The sequence below is a fragment of the Filicampus tigris genome, chromosome 3, assembly GCF_054856515.1.
Source record: "Filicampus tigris isolate MCC_2025a chromosome 3, RoL_Ftig_1.0, whole genome shotgun sequence".
NCBI classification, from domain to species: Eukaryota; Metazoa; Chordata; class Actinopteri; order Syngnathiformes; family Syngnathidae; genus Filicampus; species Filicampus tigris.
Window position 1 is genome coordinate 514,148 of NC_141219.1, and position 21,446 is coordinate 535,593.

A 21,446-nucleotide genomic window follows, 5' to 3' on the forward strand; every position below is an offset into this window, starting at 1 on the left:
CTCGAGCTTGGTGCGACCGTTGCATTTTGGCCTCATTCGATGGGAGTTGAACGGACGGTGGTACCTTGACTTACATTTGATATGTTTTTAAATAGTACTGTGATGCAAAATGTAAATGTGAACGTGATAAACGTTCAATGTAAACAGTTTTTTTTCACGTGTGATTCAAGTCACACAGACACACACGTATTGTACTGTATTATATTTGTGTGCTGCTGAAAAGGAGCCTGGCCAAGTGAACGACCTGTATGAGGCTGCGTCCCGTTCAATAAACGGTCAAAAGTGCAGTGGTGGACTGCGTTTTCACATCACTCTCGTTGGCTCAAAAAAAAAAACAAAGTCAAGGTACCGCTGTAAAGGCGGTGACCTACCAGGACGGTATGTAGTCCCGTTGAAAAAACAGGAACACAACGTGGTGGTAAACGGGAGTGAAGAAGTGGAAGCAGTGGTTCTGTCTTGCCCAGTCGTGGTTGTTCCACTTGTGTACACAGTCGCAGTGCCGGGAAGGGTTTGTGTTATGGGTCTGATAACGGTCGTCCCAAGTACAGGTGTTGGAGTCAAAATGGTTGTGCCTATGAGTGAAGGTTTTGTAACCACGACTGTTGTTTGTGGTTCTCCAGTGAAAACGCCCTCAGTGGTTGAGGCTACTCCGGTAGTACTACGAGAGGATTGGGATGTTGTTCCTGCATGTTGAGTTGTTGTAAAAAGTGCAGCATTGCTTGTTGGTACAGTGGAGATTGCGGCTGTTGTAGTCTCCCTCTTGACTGTTGTTCTCTCTCTGGTGGTTGTTTCTCCAAGTGGGCTACTGGTTCTACTTGACGTAGTTGTCGGAACTTTAGTAGTAGTGGTGTTGACAATGGGTTGGGATGTTGTTTCTTTGTACACATTAGTTGTTGTAAAACTTGGTACCGCTGTAGTTTTCTCAACAGCTTCAGTTGCCTCGGTTGTTGAACCAGTCGTGTATTTCGGTTGGGTAGTCTCACCCGGTATTGTTGTTTTCTCACTTGCAGTTGTTTCTCCATGTCTGGCAGTAGTTCTCTCTTGGATTATTGTTGGAACGTTGGTAGTTGTGGTACTAATTGAGGGTTGGGACGTTTTTCCTGTGTGTCGAGTAGCTGTTGTCGTTTCACCAACAACTGTAGTAAACGTGGTTTTTGGGCCAGTGGAGACTCTGGGTGTTGTTTCACTCTTTTCTGTTGTTCCTTCTGTAGTGGTTGTTTCTCCGGGTCTTGTGGTAGTGGTGGTACTAAAAGAGGGTTGGGATGTTTTTCCTGTGTGTCGCGTAGCTGTTGTCGTTCCACCAACAACTGTAGTAGACGTGGTTTTTGGGCCAGTGGAGACTATGGGTGTTGTTTCACTCATTACTGTTGTTCCTTCTGTGGTGGTTGTTTCTCCGGGTCTGGTGGTAGTTGTGGTACTAAAAGAGGGTTGGGATGTTTTTCCTGTGTGTCGCGTAGCTGTTGTCGTTCCACCAACAACTGTAGTAGACGTGGTTTTTGGGCCAGTGGAGACTCTGGGTGTTGTTTCACTCTTTACTGTTGTTCCCTCTGTGGTGGTTGTTTCTCCAGGTCTGGTGGTAGTTGTGGTACTAAACGAGGGTTGGGACGTTTTTCCTGTGTGTGTAGCTGTTGTTGTTTCACCAACAACTGTAGTAGACGTGGTTTTGGGGCCAGTGGAGACTCTGGGTGTTGTTTCACTCTTTACTGTTGTTCCCTCTGTGGTGGTTGTTTCTCCAGGTCTGGTGGTAGTTGTGGTACTAAACGAGGGTTGGGACGTTTTTCCTGTGTGTCGTGTAGCTGTTGTCGTTTCATCAACAACTGTAGTAGACGTGGTTTTTGGGCCAGTGGAGACTCTGGGTGTTGTTTCACCCTTTACTGTTGTTCCTTCTGTACTGGTTGTTTCTCCGGGTCTGGTGGTAGTTGTGGTCACCACTGAATGTTGGGAGGTTGGTCCTTTGGATTTGGTAGTTGTTGTGTAATCTTTTCCCCTGGATGTAGTTTTCCCTACATCTGTGGTAGTGGTGGTTGTTGGACCAGCTTGTCCAGTTGTTTCTTCACTTGCAGTTGTTTCTCCTTGACTGTCAGTAGTTCTCTCTTTGGTTATTGTTGGAACGTTGGTTGTTGTGGTACTAAACGAGGGTTGGGACGTTTTTCCTGTGTGACGTGTAGCTGTTGTCGTTTCACCAAAAACTGTAGTAGACGTGGTTTTGGGGCCAGTGGAGACTCTGGGTGTTGTTTCACTCTTTACTGTTGTTCCCTCTGTAGTGGTTGTTTCTCCGGGTCTGGTGGTAGTTGTGGTACTAAAAGAGGGTTGGGACGTTTTTCCTGTGTGTGTAGCTGTTGTCGTTCCACCAACAACTGTAGTAGACGTGGTTTTTGGGCCAGTGGAGACTCTGGGTGTTGTTTCACTCTTTACTGTTGTTCCCTCTGTGGTGGTTGTTTCTCCAGGTCTGGTGGTAGTTGTGGTACTAAACGAGGGTTGGGACGTTTTTCCTGTGTGTGTAGCTATTGTTGTTTCACCAACAACTGTAGTAGACGTGGTTTTTGGGCCAGTGGAGACTCTGGGTGTTGTTTCACCCTTTACTGTTGTTCCTTCTGTACTGGTTGTTTCTCCGGGTCTGGTGGTAGTTGTGGTCACCACTGAATGTTGGGAGGTTGGTCCTTTGGATTTGGTAGTTGTTGTGTAATCTTTTCCCCTGGATGTGGTTTTCCCTACATCTGTGGTAGTGGTGGTTGTTGGACCAGCTTGTCCAGTTGTTTCCTCACTTGCAGTTGTTTCTCGATGACTGTCAGTAGTTCTCTCTTTGGTTATTGTTGGAACGTTGGTAGTTGTGGTACTAAACGAGGGTTGGGACGTTTTTCCTGTGTGTCGTGTAGCTGTTGTCGTTTCACCAACAACTGTAGTAGACGTGGTTTGGGGGCCAGTGGAGACTCTGGGTGTTGTTTCACTCTTTACTGTTGTTCCCTCTGTGGTGGTTGTTTCTCCAGGTCTGGTGGTAGTTGTGGTACTAAACGAGGGTTGGGACGTTTTTCCTGTGTGTCGTGTAGCTGTTGTCGTTTCACCAACAACTGTAGTAGACGTGGTTTTTGGGCCAGTGGAGACTATGGGTGTTGTTTCACTCATTACTGTTGTTCCTTCTGTACTGGTTGTTTCTCCGGGTCTGGTGGTAGTTGTGGTCACCACTGAATGTTGGGAGGTTGGTCCTTTGGATTTGGTAGTTGTTGTGTAATCTTTTCCCCTGGATGTAGTTTTCCCTACATCTGTGGTAGTGGTGGTTGTTGGACCAGCTTGTCCAGTTGTTTCCTCACTTGCAGTTGTTTCTCGATGACTGTCAGTAGTTCTCTCTTTGGTTATTGTTGGAACGTTGGTAGTTGTGGTACTAAACGAGGGTTGGGACGTTTTTCCTGTGTGTCGTGTAGCTGTTGTCGTTTCACCAACAACTGTAGTAGACGTGGTTTTGGGGCCAGTGGAGACTCTGGGTGTTGTTTCACTCTTTACTGTTGTTCCCTCTGTGGTGGTTGTTTCTCCAGGTCTGGTGGTAGTTGTAGTACTAAACGAGGGTTGGGACGTTTTTCCTGTGTGTGTAGCTGTTGTTGTTTCACCAACAACTGTAGTAGACGTGGTTTTTGGGACAGTGGAGACTCTGGGTGTTGTTTCACTCTTTACTGTTGTTCCCTCTGTGGTGGTTGTTTCTCTGGGTCTGGTGGTAGTTGTGGTACTAAACGAGGGTTGGGACGTATTTCCTGTGTGTCGTGTAGCTGTTGTCGTTTCACCAACAACTGTAGAAGACGTGGTTTTTGGGCCAGTGGAGACTCTGGGTGTTGTTTCACTCCTTAGTGTTGTTCCTTCTGTACTGGTTGTTTCTCCGGGTCTGGTGGTAGTTTTGGTCACCACTGAATGTTGGGAGGTTGGTCCTCTGGATTTGGTAGTTGTTGTGTAATCTTTTCCCCTGGATGTAGTTTTCCCTACATCTGTGGTAGTGGTGGTTGTTGGACCAGCTTGTCCAGTTGTTTCCTCACTTGCAGTTGTTTCTCGATGACTGTCAGTAGTTCTCTCTTTGGTTATTGTTGGAACGTTGGTAGTTGTGGTACTAAACGAGGGTTGGGACGTTTTTCCTGTGTGTCGTGTAGCTGTTGTCGTTTCACCAACAACTGTAGTAGACGTGGTTTTGGGGCCAGTGGAGACTCTGGGTGTTGTTTCACTCTTTACTGTTGTTCCCTCTGTGGTGGTTGTTTCTCCAGGTCTGGTGGTAGTTGTGGTACTAAACGAGGGTTGGGACGTTTTTCCTGTGTGTCGTGTAGCTGTTGTCGTTTCACCAACAACTGTAGTAGACGTGGTTTTGGGGCCAGTGGAGACTCTGGGTGTTGTTTCACTCTTTACTGTTGTTCCCTCTGTGGTGGTTGTTTCTCCAGGTCTGGTGGTAGTTGTGGTACTAAACGAGGGTTGGGACGTTTTTCCTGTGTGTCGCGTAGCTGTTGTCGTTTCACCAACAACTGTAGTAGACGTGGTTTTTGGGCCAGTGGAGACTATGGGTGTTGTTTCACTCATTACTGTTGTTCCTTCTGTACTGGTTGTTTCTCCGGGTCTGGTGGTAGTTGTGGTCACCACTGAATGTTGGGAGGTTGGTCCTTTGGATTTGGTAGTTGTTGTGTAATCTTTTCCCCTGGATGTAGTTTTCCCTACATCTGTGGTAGTGGTGGTTGTTGGACCAGCTTGTCCAGTTGTTTCCTCACTTGCAGTTGTTTCTCCATGACTGTCAGTAGTTCTCTCTTTGGTTATTGTTGGAACGTTGGTAGTTGTGGTACTAAACGAGGGTTGGGACGTTTTTCCTGTGTGTCGTGTAGCTGTTGTCGTTTCACCAACAACTGTAGTAGACATGGTTTGGGGGCCAGTGGAGACTCTGGGTGTTGTTTCACTCTTTACTGTTGTTCCCTCTGTGGTGGTTGTTTCTCCAGGTCTGGTGGTAGTTGTGGTACTAAAAGAGGGTTGGGACGTTTTTCCTGTGTGTGTAGCTGTTGTTGTTTCACCAACAACTGTAGTAGACGTGGTTTTGGGGCCAGTGGAGACTCTGGGTGTTGTTTCACTCTTTACTGTTGTTCCCTCTGTGGTGGTTGTTTCTCCAGGTCTGGTGGTAGTTGTGGTACTAAACGAGGGTTGGGACGTTTTTCCTGTGTGTCGTGTAGCTGTTGTCGTTTCACCAACAACTGTAGTAGACGTGGTTTTGGGGCCAGTGGAGACTCTGGGTGTTGTTTCACTCTTTACTGTTGTTCCCTCTGTGGTGGTTGTTTCTCCAGGTCTGGTGGTAGTTGTGGTGCTAAACGAGGGTTGGGACGTATTTCCTGTGTGTCGTGTAGCTGTTGTCGTTTCACCAACAACTGTAGAAGACGTGGTTTTTGGGCCAGTGGAGACTCTGGGTGTTGTTTCACCCTTTACTGTTGTTCCTTCTGTACTGGTTGTTTCTCCGGGTCTGGTGGTAGTTGTGGTCACCACTGAATGTTGGGAGGTTGGTCCTTTGGATTTGGTAGTTGTTGTGTAATCTTTTCCCCTGGATGTAGTTTTCCCTACATCTGTGGTAGTGGTGGTTGTTGGACCAGCTTGTCCAGTTGTTTCCTCACTTGCAGTTGTTTCTCCATGACTGTCAGTAGTTCTCTCTTTGGTTATTGTTGGAACGTTGGTAGTTGTGGTACTAAATGAGGGTTGGGATGTTTTTCCTGTGTGTCGCGTAGCTGTTGTCGTTTCATCAACAACTGTAGTAGACGTGGTTTGGGGGCCAGTGGAGACTCTGGGTGTTGTTTCACTCTTTACTGTTGTTCCCTCTGTGGTGGTTGTTTCTCCAGGTCTGGTGGTAGTTGTGGTACTAAACGAGGGTTGGGACGTTTTTCCTGTGTGTCGTGTAGCTGTTGTCGTTTCACCAACAACTGTAGTAGACGTGGTTTTGGGGCCAGTGGAGACTCTGGGTGTTGTTTCACTCTTTACTGTTGTTCCCTCTGTGGTGGTTGTTTCTCCAGGTCTGGTGGTAGTTGTGGTACTAAACGAGGGTTGGGACGTATTTCCTGTGTGTCGTGTAGCTGTTGTCGTTTCACCAACAACTGTAGAAGACGTGGTTTTTGGGCCAGTGGAGACTCTGGGTGTTGTTTCACTCCTTAGTGTTGTTCCTTCTGTACTGGTTGTTTCTCCGGGTCTGGTGGTAGTTTTGGTCACCACTGAATGTTGGGAGGTTGGTCCTCTGGATTTGGTAGTTGTTGTGTAATCTTTTCCCCTGGATGTAGTTTTCCCTACATCTGTGGTAGTGGTGGTTGTTGGACCAGCTTGTCCAGTTGTTTCCTCACTTGCAGTTGTTTCTCGATGACTGTCAGTAGTTCTCTCTTTGGTTATTGTTGGAACGTTGGTAGTTGTGGTACTAAACGAGGGTTGGGACGTTTTTCCTGTGTGTCGTGTAGCTGTTGTCGTTTCACCAACAACTGTAGTAGACGTGGTTTTGGGGCCAGTGGAGACTCTGGGTGTTGTTTCACTCTTTACTGTTGTTCCCTCTGTGGTGGTTGTTTCTCCAGGTCTGGTGGTAGTTGTGGTACTAAACGAGGGTTGGGACGTTTTTCCTGTGTGTCGTGTAGCTGTTGTCGTTTCACCAACAACTGTAGTAGACGTGGTTTTGGGGCCAGTGGAGACTCTGGGTGTTGTTTCACTCTTTACTGTTGTTCCCTCTGTGGTGGTTGTTTCTCCAGGTCTGGTGGTAGTTGTGGTACTAAACGAGGGTTGGGACGTTTTTCCTGTGTGTCGTGTAGCTGTTGTCGTTTCACCAACAACTGTAGTAGACGTGGTTTTGGGGCCAGTGGAGACTCTGGGTGTTGTTTCACTCTTTACTGTTGTTCCCTCTGTGGTGGTTGTTTCTCCAGGTCTGGTGGTAGTTGTGGTACTAAACGAGGGTTGGGACGTTTTTCCTGTGTGTCGCGTAGCTGTTGTCGTTTCACCAACAACTGTAGTAGACGTGGTTTTTGGGCCAGTGGAGACTATGGGTGTTGTTTCACTCATTACTGTTGTTCCTTCTGTACTGGTTGTTTCTCCGGGTCTGGTGGTAGTTGTGGTCACCACTGAATGTTGGGAGGTTGGTCCTTTGGATTTGGTAGTTGTTGTGTAATCTTTTCCCCTGGATGTAGTTTTCCCTACATCTGTGGTAGTGGTGGTTGTTGGACCAGCTTGTCCAGTTGTTTCCTCACTTGCAGTTGTTTCTCCATGACTGTCAGTAGTTCTCTCTTTGGTTATTGTTGGAACGTTGGTAGTTGTGGTACTAAACGAGGGTTGGGACGTTTTTCCTGTGTGTCGTGTAGCTGTTGTCGTTTCACCAACAACTGTAGTAGACATGGTTTGGGGGCCAGTGGAGACTCTGGGTGTTGTTTCACTCTTTACTGTTGTTCCCTCTGTGGTGGTTGTTTCTCCAGGTCTGGTGGTAGTTGTGGTACTAAAAGAGGGTTGGGACGTTTTTCCTGTGTGTGTAGCTGTTGTTGTTTCACCAACAACTGTAGTAGACGTGGTTTTGGGGCCAGTGGAGACTCTGGGTGTTGTTTCACTCTTTACTGTTGTTCCCTCTGTGGTGGTTGTTTCTCCAGGTCTGGTGGTAGTTGTGGTACTAAACGAGGGTTGGGACGTTTTTCCTGTGTGTCGTGTAGCTGTTGTCGTTTCACCAACAACTGTAGTAGACGTGGTTTTGGGGCCAGTGGAGACTCTGGGTGTTGTTTCACTCTTTACTGTTGTTCCCTCTGTGGTGGTTGTTTCTCCAGGTCTGGTGGTAGTTGTGGTGCTAAACGAGGGTTGGGACGTATTTCCTGTGTGTCGTGTAGCTGTTGTCGTTTCACCAACAACTGTAGAAGACGTGGTTTTTGGGCCAGTGGAGACTCTGGGTGTTGTTTCACCCTTTACTGTTGTTCCTTCTGTACTGGTTGTTTCTCCGGGTCTGGTGGTAGTTGTGGTCACCACTGAATGTTGGGAGGTTGGTCCTTTGGATTTGGTAGTTGTTGTGTAATCTTTTCCCCTGGATGTAGTTTTCCCTACATCTGTGGTAGTGGTGGTTGTTGGACCAGCTTGTCCAGTTGTTTCCTCACTTGCAGTTGTTTCTCCATGACTGTCAGTAGTTCTCTCTTTGGTTATTGTTGGAACGTTGGTAGTTGTGGTACTAAATGAGGGTTGGGATGTTTTTCCTGTGTGTCGCGTAGCTGTTGTCGTTTCATCAACAACTGTAGTAGACGTGGTTTTTGGGCCAGTGGAGACTCTGGGTGTTGTTTCACTCTTTACTGTTGTTCCCTCTGTGGTGGTTGTTTCTCCAGGTCTGGTGGTAGTTGTGGTACTAAACGAGGGTTGGGACGTTTTTCCTGTGTGTGTAGCTGTTGTTGTTTCACCAACAACTGTAGTAGACGTGGTTTTTGGGACAGTGGAGACTCTGGGTGTTGTTTCACTCTTTACTGTTGTTCCCTCTGTGGTGGTTGTTTCTCCGGGTCTGGTGGTAGTTGTGGTACTAAACGAGGGTTGGGACGTATTTCCTGTGTGTCGTGTAGCTGTTGTTGTTTCACCAACAACTGTAGAAGACGTGGTTTTTGGGCCAGTGGAGACTCTGGGTGTTGTTTCACTCCTTAGTGTTGTTCCTTCTGTACTGGTTGTTTCTCCGGGTCTGGTGGTAGTTGTGGTCACCACTGAATGTTGGGAGGTTGGTCCTTTGGATTTGGTAGTTGTTGTGTAATCTTTTCCCCTGGATGTAGTTTTCCCTACATCTGTGGTAGTGGTGGTTGTTGGACCAGCTTGTCCAGTTGTTTCCTCACTTGCAGTTGTTTCTCCATGACTGTCAGTAGTTCTCTCTTTGGTTATTGTTGGAACGTTGGTAGTTGTGGTACTAAATGAGGGTTGGGATGTTTTTCCTGTGTGTCGCGTAGCTGTTGTCGTTTCACCAACAACTGTAGTAGACGTGGTTTTGGGGCCAGTGGAGACTCTGGGTGTTGTTTCACTCTTTACTGTTGTTCCCTCTGTGGTGGTTGTTTCTCCAGGTCTGGTGGTAGTTGTGGTACTAAACGAGGGTTGGGACGTTTTTCCTGTGTGTGTAGCTGTTGTTGTTTCACCAACAACTGTAGTAGACGTGGTTTTTGGGACAGTGGAGACTCTGGGTGTTGTTTCACTCTTTACTGTTGTTCCCTCTGTGGTGGTTGTTTCTCCGGGTCTGGTGGTAGTTGTGGTACTAAACGAGGGTTGGGACGTATTTCCTGTGTGTCGTGTAGCTGTTGTCGTTTCACCAACAACTGTAGAAGACGTGGTTTTTGGGCCAGTGGAGACTCTGGGTGTTGTTTCACTCCTTAGTGTTGTTCCTTCTGTACTGGTTGTTTCTCCGGGTCTGGTGGTAGTTGTGGTCACCACTGAATGTTGGGAGGTTGGTCCTTTGGATTTGGTAGTTGTTGTGTAATCTTTTCCCCTGGATGTAGTTTTCCCTACATCTGTGGTAGTGGTGGTTGTTGGACCAGCTTGTCCAGTTGTTTCCTCACTTGCAGTTGTTTCTCCATGACTGTCAGTAGTTCTCTCTTTGGTTATTGTTGGAACGTTGGTAGTTGTGGTACTAAATGAGGGTTGGGATGTTTTTCCTGTGTGTCGCGTAGCTGTTGTCGTTTCATCAACAACTGTAGTAGACGTGGTTTTTGGGCCAGTGGAGACTCTGGGTGTTGTTTCACTCTTTACTGTTGTTCCCTCTGTGGTGGTTGTTTCTCCAGGTCTGGTGGTAGTTGTGGTACTAAACGAGGGTTGGGACGTTTTTCCTGTGTGTGTAGCTGTTGTTGTTTCACCAACAACTGTAGTAGACGTGGTTTTTGGGACAGTGGAGACTCTGGGTGTTGTTTCACTCTTTACTGTTGTTCCCTCTGTGGTGGTTGTTTCTCCGGGTCTGGTGGTAGTTGTGGTACTAAACGAGGGTTGGGACGTATTTCCTGTGTGTCGTGTAGCTGTTGTTGTTTCACCAACAACTGTAGAAGACGTGGTTTTTGGGCCAGTGGAGACTCTGGGTGTTGTTTCACTCCTTAGTGTTGTTCCTTCTGTACTGGTTGTTTCTCCGGGTCTGGTGGTAGTTGTGGTCACCACTGAATGTTGGGAGGTTGGTCCTTTGGATTTGGTAGTTGTTGTGTAATCTTTTCCCCTGGATGTAGTTTTCCCTACATCTGTGGTAGTGGTGGTTGTTGGACCAGCTTGTCCAGTTGTTTCCTCACTTGCAGTTGTTTCTCCATGACTGTCAGTAGTTCTCTCTTTGGTTATTGTTGGAACGTTGGTAGTTGTGGTACTAAATGAGGGTTGGGATGTTTTTCCTGTGTGTCGCGTAGCTGTTGTCGTTTCACCAACAACTGTAGTAGACGTGGTTTTGGGGCCAGTGGAGACTCTGGGTGTTGTTTCACTCTTTACTGTTGTTCCCTCTGTGGTGGTTGTTTCTCCAGGTCTGGTGGTAGTTGTGGTACTAAACGAGGGTTGGGACGTTTTTCCTGTGTGTGTAGCTGTTGTTGTTTCACCAACAACTGTAGTAGACGTGGTTTTTGGGACAGTGGAGACTCTGGGTGTTGTTTCACTCTTTACTGTTGTTCCCTCTGTGGTGGTTGTTTCTCCGGGTCTGGTGGTAGTTGTGGTACTAAACGAGGGTTGGGACGTATTTCCTGTGTGTCGTGTAGCTGTTGTCGTTTCACCAACAACTGTAGAAGACGTGGTTTTTGGGCCAGTGGAGACTCTGGGTGTTGTTTCACTCCTTAGTGTTGTTCCTTCTGTACTGGTTGTTTCTCCGGGTCTGGTGGTAGTTGTGGTCACCACTGAATGTTGGGAGGTTGGTCCTTTGGATTTGGTAGTTGTTGTGTAATCTTTTCCCCTGGATGTAGTTTTCCCTACATCTGTGGTAGTGGTGGTTGTTGGACCAGCTTGTCCAGTTGTTTCCTCACTTGCAGTTGTTTCTCGATGACTGTCAGTAGTTCTCTCTTTGGTTATTGTTGGAACGTTGGTAGTTGTGGTACTAAACGAGGGTTGGGACGTTTTTCCTGTGTGTCGTGTAGCTGTTGTCGTTTCACCAACAACTGTAGTAGACGTGGTTTTGGGGCCAGTGGAGACTCTGGGTGTTGTTTCACTCTTTACTGTTGTTCCCTCTGTGGTGGTTGTTTCTCCAGGTCTGGTGGTAGTTGTGGTACTAAACGAGGGTTGGGACGTTTTTCCTGTGTGTCGTGTAGCTGTTGTCGTTTCACCAACAACTGTAGTAGACGTGGTTTTTGGGCCAGTGGAGACTCTGGGTGTTGTTTCACTCTTTACTGTTGTTTCCTCTGTGATGGTTGTTTCTCCAGGTCTGGTGGTAGTTGTGGTACTAAACGAGGGTTGGGACGTTTTTCCTGTGTGTGCAGCTGTTGTTGTTTCACCAACAACTGTAGTAGATGTGGTTTTTGGGCCAGTGGAGACTCTGGGTGTTGTTTCACTCTTTACTGTTGTTCCCTCTGTGGTGGTTGTTTCTCCGGGTCTGGTGGTAGTTGTGGTACTAAACGAAGGAACAACTGGAACAACTGTTGTTCCCTTTCTAGTGGTTGTTTCTTGAGGTCCGGTGGTCATTCCTCTTGTGGTGATGAATGAATCCACTGTCGTTTCATCCATTACTGTTGTTTTTGGTTCCTGTGCGGTTCTCTGCGTGGTTAACTTTGTAGTTGTTGATGGTGTCAAAGTAACAACTGTAAAACAAATCACATCGTCAACATTGTAACTCGTTATCATGATGCCCTGGCATACGGCGTCTTGATTTCCTTCAACAATCAACCTTTGACGTTCATACCGTCTGTTGTCATTCCCTCTGTGCTGAAGGTAAACGGCGTTGTGTGCGGTGCAGGGCTGACGCTTGTGGAACACGGATAAAGGTCGCGGCTCACAGTCCCGTTGGGTCCGCATGTTGCTGTGATGCAGTTTCCCAGCCCATCCGTCGTGTTGTAGATGGTGGTGCTATAAGCGTATGTTTTGCCGTTGACGAAGCACGTACACGCTAACATTTGGGAAATATCACAGAATTACTGGAACGAATAGAAATCCCAATTACACACTGCGGTTTCATGTTCTTACTGTTGACGTTGTAGCTGCACTGTATTCCAGACGCTGTACACATGCTTTAAGAAACATCAGATAGTGGTTAACACAGCATGAAAGGTTTGTCTCTGTGAGAGGTTCTCAAACTTGGGCACACAGACCACGCAGGGTTTGAGGGTCCACAAAATAATAAGCAACAATTGTTCCTCTGGCATTTCGAGGTGCACATGTTACAGTCTGTTCATTGGCATCAGGATGCTAAGTAGGTCCATGGAAAAATCCTTGGACACAAAAGGTTTTGGGAAATCCCGGTCTACGGGACATATGGATACGAAGTTTGCGTGTACTGGTGTACAATGGTGGTGAGGTATACAGTACCAAGTGTGACAATTATCGGCGGGAGCCGCCTCGCCCACGTCGTAATGGGCGTCCTGGTTGTCGTAGCAACCACAGTGATCCCACGACACACACGTCATGCTGTCCTCATCAAAATACGGACGACTGGGAGGACACTGAGGGTAACATCCTGAAACAAGACAACATTTGCTTCGTCTTGTGACACGGACCTCAACACAATCATCACTTAATCGAGCACAACACGAGATAAAACATTTGTACCTTCAAGGCCGCTGATGAGCCGTGAACAACTCCCTGAAGGATTCCTGCAGGTCTTCATGCAGTCGGCGCCACATGGCTTGTAGTGCCACTCGCAGCCTCCGGGGGCATTGTAGTAGTCGCAAAAGATGGCTGCAACAGAACACGTTGCATCAGGTGAGCGGCTCACGATTGAGTCAGCGTTTGGTTGGCAGCTGCCGCGGGACTTACGGCAGAATTTGGGCGCCCTCCACCGTACGCAAGCTCCAGCCTCATTGCAAGCCTTCGAGTAGGCCGCCACCGCCGTGCACAGACATTCGCAGTCGCCGCCGCTGTCGCAGGCGCACGAGTCACGCACACATGCGTCGTAATACGGACCAGGGTCCACCTGGAACACAATTTCATTCTCTTCCTAAACAAGTGTCGCGGATACAGGTGGGACAAACTGTCAAACTCTTTGTGGTTACCCGCGAGTGGCAGGCCTGGAAGGTGACACCAATGATGACGCTGCACTGCCTCTGCGCCCATGCCGCACGGTAGCGGTTGGTGCGGCACGGGTCCGCCGCCGGCCCCGCGTCGAGGCAGTCCGACTCCGACACCGTCCAGCTGTTCCCGAACTCCAGCACGTCGGTGACGTGCTCCCCGGAGCGCTTGGCCAGGTCATTGCGAATGTTTCCGTCGTAGTTGCCGCACAGGCCGCACACCTTAGCCTGGGGTGGGGGGAGGCGGGGTGAGCATGTCATTCTGCTCTCTGACGAGCAGTATTCCTGATTACTCGAGAAAGACCGATATGCTTTTTTCAGGGCCGATACTGAACTTTGTTGAAACGTCTATAAGCATATTGAACAATTTTTCAGATTTTCATTCTGTTCATTCTTTAAATTGTGACGATACATTTTTGGCAATATACATCTCTGTTATCAAATTTCAACAAAAAGTTCAGGGAGCACCCAGGGTCGTCAGCATGTCTTCAAAGGTGAAGTGAAAATTTAAAGAATAGCTCCACATGGTTTTCGACAGTAAACGAAGTCCTCCAAAATTTCAAAATGACAGAAATGCTCACATATCTTTGTTTTGATTTCAACACACTTTTAAAAGGATTTATTATCGGCCATCGGATTGTTGAAAAAGTCAGAATGTCGGCGCCGATAATCGGTCTATCCCTACTGATTACGTCGCGGGAGGAAGACACCGATCTCACATTCTACAAGTATAGGCTTTTGTATTTTCTTATTTATTTCAGTTTACATTCAAGGTTCAAATGTGACGGACAGCATACAGTAAATCTGCTATATTGCGGATTTTTAAACGATCTTTATGCATTTTGCCAGCATACAAGTCTGAATTAGGGTTGCCTATCCAGTCCAGTCCAGTCCAGTCCAGTCCAGTCCAGTCCAGTCCTACCTGATAGCGTGGCGCCAGTTTGATGAAGACAGAGGTCTTCTTGTCCCACATGACGACGACTCCCGGTTTGATGGTGACCACCATGTAGACGCCCATCTGGCGCACCTGAGCCGGAAAAGCCAGCCGGCCGCTCCGGATGACCTGGAACCTTTCGTCCCTCAGGTGGAATTCTTCATCATCCTGGTGGCGTTTGGAGAATCGTACTTGACAGCGTGCGTGAATTCAAGCGGATATCGCATTGTACTTGCATGTGTACTATGCAGTGTATTGAATGTGTGCCTGCGCGTTTACGTCAATAAAAGCTTCACGAAATATACATGAAAACAATGAATGCATACGTGAAAGGGAAACGGAATGTTTATTTTGAATGCGTTTTGAAGCAATTATTCACTTGAAATTGTATTGAAATGTGTGCAGTGGAACTCTTGTTTTTGCGATCAATGTGTTTGAAGAACAAATGTAGTGACGATCATTTTCACCTGGACGAAAACCACTGGGTCAACATTTCGGTGAGTCCAATCCACGAGCATTGAATCTTTGTGGCATACAAAACCGGGAGGTCCCCTGCACTTTGAATGCGTACTTTCAAGTGTCCTTGAAAATGTCTACGACGTGCTTGAAGGTTCATTTGAAACGGTCCTTGCGTGACTGAATTTCAAATGGATCTACTTTAGATACAGGTTCCTTTAGAGTGTCGAACGTCTACTTCAGGGGCGTCAAACGGACTTTTTGTCGGAGGGCCGCATGGTAGTTATGGTGTCGCTTGGTTATGACTGCGAACGCATATAAACGTATGATCGCTTTGTATGATCGCACATGGACAGCGAATTGATGGGTAGCTAGTTTTGAAATTAGAAGTGTGTATTTAACACATTGCAGTCACTCATATCTCAGTGTAGTTAAAAATGCAAACAAAAACATGAAATTGCCGCACATGACGCGGGCCACATAAAATGAGGTTGCGGGCCGTAGTTTTGAAATTAGAAGTGTGTATTTAACACATTGCAGTCACTCATATCTCAGTGTAGTTAAAAATGCAAACAAAAACATGAAATTGCCGCACATGACGCGGGCCACATAAAATGAGGTTGCGGGCCGGATCCGGCCCCCGCCCGGGCCTTGACTTTGACGGACGGACGGACGTGGTCTACTTGAAAGAGTATTTACGTACGTACGGGTACTTTCAAATGCATTACAAGGTGTATTTGAGCGTGTGCTCTACAGCGCACTTTGCAAAGAGTACTTCAAAGTTTAGTCCAATGTGCATATTGAAGTGGACTCAAACGTGTACTTCAATTTGACTCCAAATCACACCGCAATGTGTGCTTGCTTGATGGAACTGGAAGTGCTCGGACAAAAAAAAAAATCCATTTGAAAGTGTACTTTGAAGTTACTCGAATGTTGACTTGAAAGTCGACTTGAGAGTGTATTCAAGCGTGTACTTGTAGCGTTTGCCGAGGGCGACGGACCTGAAGGAAGACCTTGATGATCTTGGAGCAGGTCGTCGTCGCCGAGCTGGCGCACGGAAGGTTCTCGCTGACGATCCGGAAGCTTCCCTCCGTCTCGTTGTCGCCGCAGTAGTCCTGCGCGCACGCACACACGCACGTCATCATCACCCAATTCCCAATGGAGCGATGCGTATTGTCTCCATCCGACGTGTGTGTTGTATTGCCTGCGGGAGTGTGTGCTGTGTTTGTTGCAGGAGCGTGTTTATCTGCCGTAGTGTGCGACACATGCATGCGCGTGTGCGTGTTTCGCACGTTGCGTTACCTGCGCGAGTGTGTGTTCACACTGCCCGCGGAAGTCAAACCTCTTGTCGTCAAAGGTGACGTGATGTCCGTCGCCATAGATGCCGCACACACCATCGCACACGTTGCTCGTGCACGTGAACCTTCTGCCTGTGCACGTGCTGCGCGCACACACGCACACACCCACACGAAACAGCAATCAATTCATTGTCCTAGCCTTCACCGTTGACTTTTGAGTTGAACTCAAATCGTTGTCCACCAGGGGGCGCTGCCATACATGATGCTCCACATGTTACGTGGCGATTTGCAGCCATGGGCACTTTAGCCGACCTTGCCGCTCCGTCCGCGAGCCGGGCGCCCTTCCGTCATCGACCCTCCGTCCAGATTCATAAAAGTCATCGTGCTGCGACCCCGTCCGTCCTCGTCCCTTTAAAGCGCTTCCGACCCGACCTTCCGTCAGCCCGTCCCTCGCAAATCTCGCAAAAAAAACAAACACTTTTTTTTCTCTATCAAACGTTTTATCCAAGGCATTTTCTATTGGTATCGATCAGGTGTCACCACGATACATATTGGTATGGAATTACCGGTCGACAAAACTAAATTGCTATCCAGCTTTTTCCTCGTCGGCGAAATGAGCGTCCACTAGAGGGCAGACTAGTACAATGTTACTGCAGGGGGAACGCCGCCCACGAAAAGTGGTGCGCAGGCTCGGCGGTGTCGCGGAAGAGAACAGTGGTCTTGCTTTCGAGAAGAACAAGACGTCAGTGGCTACTTGAGCCGGTTCGGGACGATTGCAGCGCCGTCCTTACTTAGTCCGTCCGTGAAAAAAAACTTTGCGTCCTTTGTCCCCCTTACGTTCCCGGCACGGAATGGCCATCTCTAGCGATTTGATGACCGCGCGAGGTCAAAGGCCGTCGCAAATATGCTGGCGTGAGGCTAATTGCTTCGTATGCGTTGCTGCTCTCGTCGCGGCTGTTTGATGCTTGAGAAGATGCACAACGCGGGTGCTAGTTTCCCGTGACGCGTTAGCATTGAGCCAGTGGACACAGTTTGTAGGCTGCGGTTTGTTTTCTTGCTGGGCTTATTTTCATGTTACTAAAATGGTCACACAAATGCAAAGATGGTTTGGATACGCGTAGTACGCGTAGTACGCGTAGTACGCGTAGTCCATTTCAAACACGGGCATGAGCTAGCGACTCAAACGAGCGCAAACATTTGAAAAAGAACCCACCAGGTGTTGCAGTCCACCCGGAGGACGTGTCCGGGCCGGTAGGCGTGGCCGTTGTGGACGCACGGACATCGGCCGGCGTCGATGCAGCCCCCGAGCCCGTCCGACACCAGACCGTCGGGACAGGCGCACCCTGACACGCAGCCGTCGCTGATCTGTCGTTGGGAAATCAGAGGAAAAGGCCTTGCCTTCTATCCGCTCTGTGCGCATGTGCGAGCGCGTGCGCGTGCGCGTGCACTTACACATGCCATGTCCAGGGTGGCGCAGCTGCTCTCGCATTCGGTCCCGCTGGAGCCAGGCGGGCCCGCCAGACAGTCCAAGTAGACTTTTGGGGACGGGCACTCGCGGGCTGCCGGCGCAACGCCGACGAGGGTCACAAACGCCGCGTCATTTCCACACAAACATGCACAAATGCTCAAATACATCATGCATATAGAATAACACCTATACACCCAAATGAAAATCAAAATACAGCCCCAATAACCCTGAAAAGTACCATAATGTGCAAAAAAAATAATCAAATACGCAGAAATACTTAAACGAGTAAAAACAAATACCCTGCACCCTATCCCACGATAAAGATGTAAAAAATCATCTAAGAAGAAAAAATATCATAATTCACAATTGCGTGATCGACTGGCGAGCAGTTGAGGGTGTACCCCGCCCGCTGCCCATTTCAAGAATATATCAGGAAGACACTTATACAAAATCATTGCCGTCCATACGATACACCTCAATGAAGTTTTTGGTGTGTTATGTGCACCCGATATTCTTATAGATAGGGAAAAAAAAGGAATAGTGTACATCAGAAATAATTGCCTAAGAATACGTCCAAACTGAATAAATGCGTGCGTGCGTGCGTGCGTGCGTGCGTGCGTGAGTACCCACAGGGTGTGTTTGCTACGCCGGGGCAGCTGAGGACGCCGCGTCTGCAGATGCTGAAACGGGAAGAGATTGACATGAACATCTTCAAACTTTGTTGTCCACTCTTGCGTTTAGCTGAAGTCCATGTTGGGCCGTTGGACTGCCGCTTCCCTTTCTCCCGCCCCCTCCCGCCCCCGCCGATGGCCGTACGGATCGCGCCGGAGCCGAGGCGGACCGCCTGCCGGCTTTCCAGCAGGACGGGACGTCTTCCGCGAGCGCTTCATCTTCTGCGATTGAAAAAAATTTACTTGATCTTTTTTCCCATTGTGGAAAATGACTTCTAAGTGGGAAAATATCCAACCTCAGATTGATGAACAATCCATCACGTGGGATGTCACACAACAATGGCACTCAATGGCCAAATAAAGCCCCCCCCGCCCCCGAGTCAATAACTAAACGCCCTGCCGGAATGTGGGAACATCCTGGTTGCCACATGAGCCCATCCATCAGCTCACAATCACTTGGGCTGGGGTACTTTTGGTACGTATATATATATATATATATATATATATATATATATATATATCACTAATACTAAATTGACCAGTATTCACCATAAACACCCTAATAACTCAACAAATATACACTAATACACAATAGTCTAATGTGTGAAAAAAAAAAAATGAATACTGTAATAGAGTTGATTCCATTTGGTTCTGTCCATAGTGGAAGTGACACTTACAGTTACCATGGTTACAAAGCATGAGCAGTAAAGCTGCTTGTGGTTACTATGGCAACCCACTATCAGCATTAAAACTGCTTAAGGTTAGCGTGGTATCAAACACAAACTTTCAGTGTTAAAGCTGGTTGAGGTAATAACCATGGCAACAAACCACCAGCAATTAAACTACGTGCAGTTACCACGGCAACGGGCCCAAACCATCCGCTTTCGACTTTTGGCACTCTGAGGTACTGGTGGTGCACCAAACACAGTGAAAGTGATCTAGATCGGACCGCTTGGCGGAAACGTGGCCGATTGTCCACGAGACCCGTCCCCCGTGGGCCCCCCGCACTCCTTTACCATGTGGACCCCAGGTGGCTGACGGCCTGTCCGGACGGGACGACGTCGCCGTCGTCCAGGTAACACGGGCACTGCTCGGCGAGCACGCAGCGTCCGCTCGGGTCCGCGTAGCTTCCCTCGGCGCAGCCGCATCCGTCCACCGCGGTGAACTGCGCCCGGCACGCGCGGTCCGGCCCGCCGCCGCTCAGCGAGCGGCACGTGCGGCCACAGCTGGTCATGTTGTAGTCGTAGACGGTGCCCGCCGGGCACGAGGACAGGTGGCCTGCCGCGCAAGGAGAGCGAGAGAGCGCCTTTACGTTGCTGTCGGGGCACCCGTTAGAAGGCTGACTAATTGGAGGTATGCTAATGCTAATATGCTAACACGTGCAATGTTGAATATTTGCGAGCGGGCCAAGCTAACCCGCTATTGGAACATACAAACGTTATTAGCCCCCGCCGGCGTTGCGTTGCGTTGCGTTTACTGACCGCACAGGTTGTTCCTCCAGCCGCTGATGTGGATCCCCGCCGCAGAGCACGCGTACACGTAGGCGGTCACGGCGGCGCACATGCACGACTCGCTTTGCTCGCACGTGCAGGCGTCATACATGCAGTTCTGCGGTCATCACGTGACATCGGCATCAGCGTCGGCATCGGCAGCACCGTCGCCATTACGATGTCGCGCTCGTCGTCGTCGTCGTCGTCGTCATCAGTGTAGTCGCCGTCGTCATTGGTAGCGTTTACATGGACAAAATGTCTTAAATGGGAGTTCGGAATCAAATTCCAATCGCGTGGAATCTTTTCATGGACACTAAAAATATTGATGTGATTGGGACGTCACACTTTCGATCGGAACAAATTCTTTCGACATGCGCAGATTGACCGAATTTACCGGAAGTAGTAGAAGCCGCAGCGACAAAACGTGGCTCCCTCCGTTTCGACGTTATTTTGCGTATTTTGCCAATTTGCGCTGTTCCGTGGAGTTAACGCTTCCTAACGGAGCGAGCCGCAAATGGACCGCTTCGGTCTTGCGGCCGCCACGCCTTTGGCTCGCTCTGCTCTTTTTTCCCCCCAACTTTATTGAATCAAACAATGGAACACTCGCCCTGCTTCTACTAGCTTCCGGGAATAACAGAAACACGTAGACTGTCGTCACGGACATAAAGACTCTTTGTTCCAAAATGCCGGGCTAAGTGTTTTCATGCGCGCCGATCGACAGAACTCATCTCTCTCGTTCGGAATCGAATCTTGATCGGAACGGGCTTGATTAGGTCAGAGTATTCCGAAGAGGTGTGTACATGAAGCAGTTTTAGTGCTTTTAATCCGAATAAATGCGTCCATGTCAACGTAGCCGCTGCCGTCGCCGTCGTCGTCGCCGTCGCTGTGGCTGCCGCGGCTGCCGCGGCTGCCGCAGCTGCCGCGGCTGCCGTCGCCATCGTTGTCGTGCGTTTGCGTGTCGCCGGGCGCCCACTCACATCTTCGAAGGTGTCCGGACTGACGACCGAGTGGCAAGCGGCGAAGGCTGAACCGGGATCGCTCAGTTTGGAGCACCAGTACAGCGCGTAGCTCTCTGGCAAACGACAAACATCCGATTATTATCGGCGCGCTTTCCCTGACGTTCAGGCGTTCAGTCGAGTTGCGGCTCACCCTTGCTGATGCCGTGAGCGCACGGCCGTCCGAAGCGCGCGCTGACGTCGGGGCAGCCGGCTCGAGTTTTCCACGTGTTGGCGAAGGCGGCGGCGCCCCCCTCCACCAGACCGCTCGGCACGCGGAAGTCGTCGCTCATCACGTCGTTGAAGTTGCCGCACAAGCCTGCGGAAGGCATTGGCACACGCGCGCCCTTCAACAAGTCCACAATCAAGTAAACATTCAGGAGCGCTTTAAAGTATACAACCGCCACTCGAAAAACTGTCGGGCTCAAAAGAAGCCCATTTGGGCTGAAAAATGGAGCCATCCATTTCAAATGCGCACATTTCTGCAGAAAACAGAAAGGTGGGTCGAATGGACCCAAGTAGTGGACGGCTCCGTTTTTCAGCCCAAATGGGCTCCTTTTGAACCCGACTGCTTTTGCAGTGTACAATCTCAAGTCCAAGTTCAAATACACATTCGAGTCAGCACCGACGAGCACATTCAAGTACGCCTGAAAGTACACGTTGAAGCACTCTTTCAAGTTTGCCTGGCACGCTCTTTTGTACACATTCAAGTCCACTGGAAAGAAGGCAGGCAGGCACGCGGCGCGCGGCACCCGCGGCACCCGCGGCACCCCAAAGTTCTCCTTCAAGTACTGGTCCAAATCCGCTTGGAACGATTTCTTGCCGTGTGAGGTGAGGACAGAGCGTACCTGAGGTGGTTCCTTTGAGCGAGGCGGGCACGGAAAGGAAGAGTTGCATGATGGGAGAAATCTGCAGCATGAGCTTGAGCCCCAGCCCGGTGCTGAGCGCCACGTAGAAGGACGACGGGCGGAAGATGCTCACCTCCGCTGCCGCGCCGCAAACAA

The 21,446-nt window shown here is 49.0% G+C and overlaps 1 protein-coding gene across 1 annotated transcript in view; it reads right to left on the bottom strand.

Moving 5' to 3' along the window:
• The window catches only part of LOC147149476 (mucin-5B-like), a 40,263-nt gene that overhangs the window by 8,685 nt on the left and 10,132 nt on the right, over positions 1-21,446 (bottom strand). The window contains exons 12-32 of the mRNA XM_086025452.1: positions 21,291-21,428; positions 20,597-20,761; positions 20,159-20,519; positions 19,613-19,706; positions 19,439-19,565; positions 18,974-19,235; positions 17,893-17,966; positions 17,271-17,623; positions 17,032-17,183; positions 15,823-15,961; positions 15,522-15,635; positions 14,053-14,232; positions 13,116-13,358; positions 12,880-13,036; positions 12,673-12,801; positions 12,433-12,580; positions 12,091-12,134; positions 11,810-12,013; positions 11,302-11,708; positions 11,124-11,182; positions 372-1,588 (exon numbers count right to left, since the gene is read on the bottom strand). Coding sequence (XP_085881578.1) covers positions 372-1,588; positions 11,124-11,182; positions 11,302-11,708; positions 11,810-12,013; positions 12,091-12,134; positions 12,433-12,580; positions 12,673-12,801; positions 12,880-13,036; positions 13,116-13,358; positions 14,053-14,232; positions 15,522-15,635; positions 15,823-15,961; positions 17,032-17,183; positions 17,271-17,623; positions 17,893-17,966; positions 18,974-19,235; positions 19,439-19,565; positions 19,613-19,706; positions 20,159-20,519; positions 20,597-20,761; positions 21,291-21,428 — 4,767 coding nt within the window. The remainder of the gene's footprint in view (positions 1-371; positions 1,589-11,123; positions 11,183-11,301; positions 11,709-11,809; positions 12,014-12,090; positions 12,135-12,432; positions 12,581-12,672; positions 12,802-12,879; positions 13,037-13,115; positions 13,359-14,052; positions 14,233-15,521; positions 15,636-15,822; positions 15,962-17,031; positions 17,184-17,270; positions 17,624-17,892; positions 17,967-18,973; positions 19,236-19,438; positions 19,566-19,612; positions 19,707-20,158; positions 20,520-20,596; positions 20,762-21,290; positions 21,429-21,446) is intronic.